Raw genomic sequence first — 8,642 nt, 5'->3', positions numbered from 1 at the left:
CATAGGATATGCTTTTAATGTTACTGTTTATAATATAAGCAGTTTAAATTGAAATTTAACGCTAGTAAATACTGGGTCAGTAAAATGGCAAATTACATCGGCTAACTGAATTAGAATTTTCATTTTGCACCAAATGTTGAACATATGGATATGAGAAATGTAAATTCAAGGATGCTATTGCTCTTATATTGTGTTGCACATCTGATTTTAACCTGATTTTAACCAAGGCTGCGCAAACTGCGTTTGGAGTTCCCCCTCCGTGACCCTCTGGAACAAACCATCACTGTTAAACAGAGGGGTGACGGTGCTATCATAGCGTGAATCTTTTGAGTTAATAGTGACATTGTGATTTACATGCCAAGTCTTTGATGAGTTACAATCATAACTATTTTTAAGCGTTGATTCTTGACTCTGTCTTTTCGGATGGTCTGTTCTGAGTGCGATGAGATGACGCGACGCCCCCCTCTGTTCCGTGAGCAATGGTTGGCTCTGGTTCCGCGCGTCCGTTCGCGATCAGTGTGTGTGTATTGACTGAACGGTAACGGTGATCTCAAATCACGGTTAAATAACATGTCTGTGGCTTTCGCTCCGCACCGGCAGCGCGCCAAGGGCGATATAACACCTGCCGGGATACAGAAGGTAATTTTACCGAATCATTTCTCCAAGCAGCATGAATCCGAGGGTAACGTTAAGTGCGTTTGCGTAAGTGGGCTCGGCTAACGTAAATTAGCTGTAACATCTCTCCCGCCGGTGCACGCGAAACACCACAAACGAACGATTTAGAGAGGTGTTTGTCATAGGATTTAACAGACTCTACAGAATAAATCCCACGCAGGATGCGGAGCTGATGTCGAGTCGTTTTGAAGTCGTTGAGATCTCGCGGTGTCTTTGTTAGCCGCTAACGCTACACGCTCGGCTCTCTCGAGAATCACAGAAGAGGATTGTGTTAAAGCATAGCAGTTTAAACGAAAATAACTGTGCCAGTAATCACGCATTACTAATCTCGTTATTGTACACCTGATTTTATTGTTCTGTTACAAGCACGTACGCTGATTGCCGATTTCTCCTGATCGATTACGCGGGTCTGATTTGATCAGCCCGCCTTTTCGTTACTTATGTCTGATTTGAGAATTTCGACATTTTTGATAGCTGTCTTTCCGGGTTTTATTTTTTTATGTATGATTTGATTTGATAAGTCGAGCGTTATGATTCAGTTTTAATGATTCGAGTCTGATTTGGTCAGTGAAGCTTTTCGGTTTTCTTTTACTCATGTCTGTTGGTTTGTAATCCTTTAGAGGTGTATTATGATTGTTATTTATGTTTATGATATTTAGAATTGCCTTTACACAAAGATATGATCACAAAAAAAACCGTTTTGTGAATTGTGTTGTCATTAAATTGGTTGGAGCATAACAAAACAAATTATGAGCCGAAATTATGTCCGAACGCCAGGACTAAGTTATTAAAAAAAAAAAAAAAATAGATATGAAAAAAAAAAAAAAAATGTTGATTTCAGGTTATATTTAGCCAAATATCGTACAAAGACGATTCCCAACTATGTGATGAAATATATAACATAATGATTTTATATACTGCTGTGCTACTGAAATATGTGTAAGATGTCCATAAATTGGTATTTTCCTTCTACACTATGTATCTATACACTGCATCTAATTTGCATATTAATGTCTTCTTAAATATTGATCTATAATTCATTCCCCTGTTGACTTCTCGTGTCTGATTATCATGCAGTTCGTGTCCTCTAGAGAAGACTTGTATGAAATTCATATTCTGACTTGAACATTTTCCGGAGATGTTTATTTACGATGAACAATTTGAGAACCAGCCAGATTTAAATGATCATTACGAAACATTATCTTACTTCCCTATGAGTACTAAATCTGATCATTTGTCAATATCAGTCATATCAGAAGACCAAGGTGTGTTTATGATTAAATCTCCTTAAAAGCCCTGAGTGTGCTCAGTACAGGACATCCAGACTGTGACATGTCTCGGAGAAATATGATGTCCTCTGTAGAGGACAGAAGTCTATGTCTGGGTCTCAGGAGGATATATAACGCAGCCAGACAAGCGTTTCATTGCTTCTAGCTGTGCTCTCTCAAAATCACTGCTTTCAGTCCTGATCCTGCAAACTGCACATTTAAGTCTCCCTTAACTAAAATCAGTTGATTACGTTCATTGGAGCTGCTTCTGAATCATGTATATGTGATATGTATATACACATGCATGCATTATATACGTTTTTGTATTGATGATAATTGTTTTACTCTAAAACTAAAATGGCATGTCATTTTTTTTGTCCCTAAGGAAATAATGAAAGTTGATCAGATCGACTGACTGCTGCTGAACAACTCTGAAAGCTCGGCACAGATTAGGTGTTTGTCTCGTATCAAAGCCATCGAGCCGTCGCTTCATGCTACTTGAGTTAAAGTTTAGGTTTTAATGTAATATTTAGTATTGTAGGTTAAGTTAAGTGTCATTTAGCGGGATATAGCACTGATTTACTTGCACTTATTGACTAAAAAACTATCGCTTGCTGAATTTGCTCATGTTTGTTTCATAAATCAGTCCCAAAGTGGTGAAAATAGGCATGAAGTACATGCTTGATCCTGGGATGTGATATCAGCATTGATTAAACGGCTCACGTTCTCCATGTATTTATTATATAGACCTCTTTGGTTGTGTTTTTGATGCGCTGTGTGCTTCTTTTACCAGTTTTCCATTACTTGGGTCGGATTTAATCAGCTAAGCTTTTGATTAATTAAATTAAACGAAGGATTTGGCTTTTATTGTTTTGTTCTTTTTCTGTCTTCATGTTTAATTAACTTTGTGGCATTTCATCTGCAGTTATTGGATGAAAACAATCAGTTGATTCAGTGCATCATGGACTTCCAGAGTAAAGGAAAAACAGCTGAATGTTCACAGTGAGTTCTCTATTACAGTCATGATGCTTGCATTAATAGCTATATTTGGTACCTTACAGGTAGTGTTTAAATTGCACATTAACATTCTCAAATATTGTAGGATTCTGCATGATTCTTCTCCTAATTGAAAGCATGTTTCTCATTGCTGTCTTGCAGCTACCAGCAGATGCTGCACAGAAATCTAGTGTATCTGGCCACAATAGCAGACTCCAATCAGAACATGCAGTCTCTGCTGCCCGCCGTGAGTATTCATCCCAGTTTCCATCTGACACCTGCTGAATGGCTTTAGCTATGGTATATTTGAATGGTATATTATTCATTTTGCATGGTTGATGTGTGCTGTACGATGTGTCACACACAGGTTTGAACTGAATTTGATGTAAGTGTCTCTCTGTGTTTCTCGATAGCCTCCCAGTCAGAACATGGCCATCAATCAGAGCGGAGCGAGTCCACAGCTGCCCCACGGTCACAGTATGGCATCAGACGGGCCGCCCGCAGCACACATGCAGAGCCAGATGAACGGACAGATGCCAGGTACATACACACACAGCAGTGAGGAAACCCAGATCCACAGACAACCGAGGCACACTTCTGAAGAAATGCTCTCAAGTGGGAATGTTTTCAAAAACAACCCAACAACATGTGGCTTTAAAACGGCTTATTTCCAGTTTGCAGGTTGTTTGGTCCATGCATCTTGGAGGTGGTGCCTTTTTATTTTTTTTAATAAATAGTTTTTCTTGGGTTGATTATTTTTAATTGTTAGGGTGAGAGGGAAAAAAATCAGTTCTCTGATGTATCACTATTCTGTTTGAAAAATATAGATACATTTAAAAATGTTGCAAAGGTCAAAAGTTCTAATAAAAAAAAAACATTGAATCAAGTTTTTTGACAAAGTTTAATATTGTAACAAAACCATGAGCATTTATTAAAATATTTAATGTAATAAATGTACTAACATATGATGTGATGCCTGTCCTATTTTACATGCAGGAGACATGAAGTGGTTGAACTAGGCTTTCATATAGTCTTGATATTATCATGAGCTGACATTCACTTAATATAAACAGACATAAGTTATTCTAGTTAGGCCCAAAAATGTACCTTTCACATCTGAGTTGTACTTTTGTAACAGCATCTAACATGTTTACGTCTCATTGTGTGCTCTTGGTCATGTGATATTTGAATGCTTCAATGATTAAGATTCACATTAATTGTGAAAGGGTTAGTGTTGTTGATCAGCGTCTGCTTCTGCAGGTCCAAACCACATGTCGATGCAGGGCCCGGGGCCCAACCAGACCCCCAGCATACCCAGCGGCTCCATGAACATGACACCCAGCAGCCACGGCTCCATGGGGGCGTATAACCACACAGTGCCCTCCTCGCAGGGAATACAGTCACAGGGGCAGATGAACATGAGCCAGGGGCAGCCCATGGGCAACTACGGCCCCCGGCCCAACATGACCATGCAGCCCAATCAGGGTACGGCTGCCCTCTCCTCTCAAAGCAGCGTTTGAATAATAATATGAACCACATCTCTGAGTGCATGTGTTGTGCTCCAGGGCCGATGATGCACCAGCAGGCTCCTTCCCAACAGTACAGCATGCCCCCCTCTGGAGGCAGCGGGCAGCATTACCAGGGCCAGCAGAACCCCATGGGCATGATGGGGCAAGGCAATCACGTGATCGCACAGCGGCCCATGCCCCCTTACAGGCCGCCACATCAAGGTCCGCTCAAATCTCTTGATAAAACATGGGTTCACTCAGTGTTTGGTTGTTTTAATGGCTGCTCTGTGTGTTTTAGGACCTCCTCAGCAGTATCCTGGTCAAGAGGAGTACTACACGGAGCAATACAGCCACGCAGGACAGGGGGCGTCAGAGGGTAGGGAACATGCTTTATTAATGCACATGTCCAGTTTGAGATCATACGATCTGCATCCACTCCTGACAGAAACCAATCAAGTGTTGGCTAATGGCTAAAGATAATGGTTTTTCTCCCTCACGCCAGAGTTCATTATCTCTGAAGCATATCTGAATGCACTTTTAAAGATTTTTAGTGAAGTGAGACCGGATTTAGTTTTTGATTTCTTAAAGGGTAGCTCTGCTGATGTGTCATGATTGGTTTGGTCCTCTTCCTGTAGGAAGTGCACAGTACGGTCAGCAGCAGGAGGCGTATCCGCAGGCCCCCCCCCAGCAGCAGACGTACCCCCCGCAGCAGCAGTACACGGGACAGCAGGCGTACCCCGGACAGCAGCAGGCCTATGGTATGAATCCTCCCCGCAGATTCATGTCTGAGACACCAAAAGACTCTGTTGGTTGATGTGGATCCAGAAATGTTCAAGTCTTATTTTTTTAACACGCTGGTCAGATCATGTAATGAAGATGAACAGATGTAGTTGTTGATAACCCTGACAAATATTAAAGAGGTCATATGATGTGTTTTCAAGTTTTCCTTTCTCTCTTGAGTGTTACAAGCTGTTCCCGAACAGATCAGATCCCTAAAGTTACAAAACTAAAGTCTTTCTTTATAAAAGCTGAGACTCGTCCATGCTCTCCTGAAACAGCTCGTTCTAACTCGCCCCACATCTCTACGTCACGATGTGGGAAGATTTACGTAACGCCGCCCAAAGAAAGAAGGTGTACGTTTTATTCTCTCGGTGTCAAGTCGCTGTGTTTCGATGTGGAAGCAACTTTCTTTGTTCTTCCCAAAGAGGACACGACTACAAACAGTGTTTAAGGTGTATTTCAACACTGTTCCAGTACAGTCCAACCCAAATATTCAGATGTTTACGGACGACTGTTTCCTGATCCTAGGAGTAGACCACAATGCTCTCTGTTCTGACTCACAGGCTGTAAGTAGGTTTTCTTATGTAAAGGATTTGTCACTGATGATTCAAATTGTAGTAGCTATTCAGCCAATCACAATGCACTGGATATAGCTGGCCAATCAGAGCACACCTTGCTTTTCAGACCAATGAGCTTTGTAAAAATCGACGTGTTTCAGAAAGAGGAGAAACACTAATGTACAGTATCTGGAAAACTGCATAAACACATTTCATTACACCAAATACACCAAATAATGTTCCCTTTAGCGACGTCATATGACCTCTTTAAGGTTTCCTTTATAAAATATCGCGATTATAAGGGGGGTGTTTATTTTTTCATTGCATAATTCGAAGCACAAATCAAGAAACACATCAACTTGCATGGTTTGCTCACAGATTTAATCGCAGCAGATGGCAGTCGAACATATGAGAGAAAACCGATTGACTCTTATGCATCAGAGCTGTTTCAATTACAATGAAATGTTTTCAAGACAAATAGCCAGATGATGCTCAATTAACAGAATTTGATAGCTTTTTTTTTTTTTTTTTAAATCTGTTAAGCTTCAATCTCTGTTTTCCTGGTCAGTGTGTAGTGCTAAACACAGACTTGGACTGGTTTGTAAATTAATGCAGAATAGAGAATAACGAAGAACGGATGGCATACCATGCTTTACTTGTCTCAGAGAGGACATTTTTCTGCACACGCTGTGAATAATAAAGAAAAAAGGACATGAGATAACATGGTAAAGGTTGTAAAGGTCAGCGGTTTGCTCAGTCAGTTAACAGTCTACATTCTTAGTAAGAATACGGAGAAAGAAGAAAAAACACCCTTTCTTTTATACCAACAGCTGCGTCTCAGGGCGCTCCGAGTCAGTACCCCAACTATCCCCAGAGTCAAGGGCAGCAGTATTCGGCCTACAGACCGCCTCAGCCCGGACCCCCACAGGGACAGCCCCAGCGCCCCTATGCTTTTGACCAGGTCAGAGACCCCCCCGTCACAGCAGAGCATTGCTGAAATATCAAGAGCTTTAACCTTTAGTCACGGTGTTCACAGTGTCTCTGACAGGGTTTCTGCGGGTCTTAAAAAGTCTTCATTCACCCTTCCAAAATTAAATAGGTTAAACTAAAGCATTACATGTTGCATGCACTACAACAACAACAACAAAATACTCTTGTTTTCCAATTCAAGCATCTAAACATCCATAAATCCAAGATACATTTACTTGAGATTCAAACTGAACATAAAGTTTTGTGTTCTGAGAAATTAAACAAGATTTAATGAGTTTATGCTTAAAACAAGAATGAGCATCTGTCAATGGAGGATAAAATACTTGGTTTCCCTTTGAATTAAATAGATTTTCCTTGATCAATATTTTGATCAATCTCTCATACAGTAAAACAAGACCACTTTTGGGATTTTGCTTCCCAAGAAAATGTTTAAGAGTCTTTAGATATTTGCTGTGGATAATTTTTTTTTTTTAAATGAACTAAAAACTAACAGAAATTTTCTGAAATTCCTCTTTTAAACATTTATTTTACAAGACATTTACATTTAGAGACCATTGTTACATTCAATTTATTCCTTGCATTTTCTTTACTTCGTCTTAAAAAGTGTTTTAGATTTGACTTCATTAAAACCTGCAGAAATCACTGTGTCTGCACTCATCAGCTCCTTCTCAAACATGTCTTGAAATCATTCAATGAGACGATTAAATGTGATATTTCCATCTTTAAAGAAGCCAGTGTTTCCGAGTGTGACGCACAACTCTCTGAGCGTCCAGTAACACAATGTCAGACGGTCACATCGTATCTTTCTTCACAGGGGCAGTATGCCAACTACCAGCAGTAGATGACGAGCTTTTGACTTCCCGACCAAGTATTTCCAGTCTGGAGCTGTGTGTGATCTGATGGAGGGCGTCTGTGCTCTCAAACTCTCCACATCACCTGTGAAGAGATGACTCTTCCCTTCTAATGTAGACTGAACTCTTCATTCGGCCACAAGCATTTGAACAAACCGATCAACGATTGGCTCGAGCACAGGGATCGAATCGTGAAACCACTATTAAACTCACTTAAGTTTTAACAGAGAAGCAATTTCACAGCAGCAAAGCCTTAAGTGAAACCGCTGCCTTATTCACAGCGACCTCCGAAATCAGTGAAAACACAGAAACACACACAGCAGTGGAACGAACGCGTTTTGTTTTTCTAATAAAGTTCATTGTGTGTTGTTGTTGTTGTTGTTGTTTTTGTGTTTTTCTCCTCTCCTGTACATGTCAGAGAAGCAATAATGCTGAGGTGCGAATGAAGGCTGGTGGAGAGGGGGGAAATAGTTTTACATTTCAGGTTCAGAACTATGCTATGATGTATAAATGTATTTTATGCTTTATCAAATCGAGCTCAGATTGAGCCCAGGTGTTGAACAGTAGCTCCACGTGTCGTCCCGTGTGCTTATTGACTGTGTTTGTTTTCTATTGTAAGGTGGGACGCTCCGTTTTAAAATGAGATGTATGTCTTGCTGATATTTGATTAAACTGATCTGGTACTGTAGTGGTTTGTATTGAATCATGGTCTGAAGCGTCTTATTCAAGTTCTCTTGTAGAGAGACTGGGGATGCTCTACGTTCCTGCAAAGTTCAGCTCCAACGCTGATCAAACTCAACTGAACCAGCTCATTATGTATGTAGTTAGATCTCCAGGAACGGGGTTGTGCACCATGCTTTACTCCATCCTGTGCAATAAGCACAGTACACAGCCAGCAAGACCTTATCTGCATCACATGCCTGCTGAGAAGTACCGGTTCACTCTAAAAGTACTCGGATACCAATAAGTTCAGTCAAATGTGCAACAAAACCCACAATAGTCTCCAGCCGTTCCCGG

General features: G+C 40.6%; 1 protein-coding gene across 1 annotated transcript; it reads left to right on the top strand.

Moving 5' to 3' along the window:
- Nucleotides 1–463: 463 nt before the first annotated feature.
- On the top strand, nt 464–8,328 carry LOC113039679 (protein SSXT-like). Its single transcript, XM_026197694.1, has 10 exons — nt 464–639; nt 2,869–2,945; nt 3,102–3,186; nt 3,353–3,479; nt 4,200–4,424; nt 4,505–4,669; nt 4,746–4,823; nt 5,083–5,205; nt 6,615–6,745; nt 7,589–8,328. The coding sequence occupies exons 1-10, from the start codon at nt 571–573 to the stop codon at nt 7,613–7,615; spliced, it is 1,107 nt and encodes a 368-aa protein (XP_026053479.1). The 5' UTR covers nt 464–570; the 3' UTR covers nt 7,616–8,328.
- Nucleotides 8,329–8,642: the final 314 nt, after the last annotated feature.

This window comes from Carassius auratus, chromosome 2 (assembly GCF_003368295.1).
Source record: "Carassius auratus strain Wakin chromosome 2, ASM336829v1, whole genome shotgun sequence".
NCBI classification, from domain to species: Eukaryota; Metazoa; Chordata; class Actinopteri; order Cypriniformes; family Cyprinidae; genus Carassius; species Carassius auratus.
The sequence above is the reverse complement of the archived record's forward strand: the minus strand, read 5'-3'. Positions and strand labels throughout refer to the sequence as shown.

Excerpts from the sequence above, each read along its gene's own strand:
- LOC113039679 (XM_026197694.1), top strand. The coding sequence starts at position 571 with ATGTCTGTGGCTTTCGCTCCGCACCGGCAGCGCGCCAAGGGCGATATA. Across the intron at positions 5,206-6,614 it reads CGGACAGCAGCAGGCCTATG|CTGCGTCTCAGGGCGCTCCG; the intron begins GTATGAATCCTC and ends TTATACCAACAG. Across the intron at positions 6,746-7,588 it reads GCCCCTATGCTTTTGACCAG|GGGCAGTATGCCAACTACCA; the intron begins GTCAGAGACCCC and ends CTTTCTTCACAG.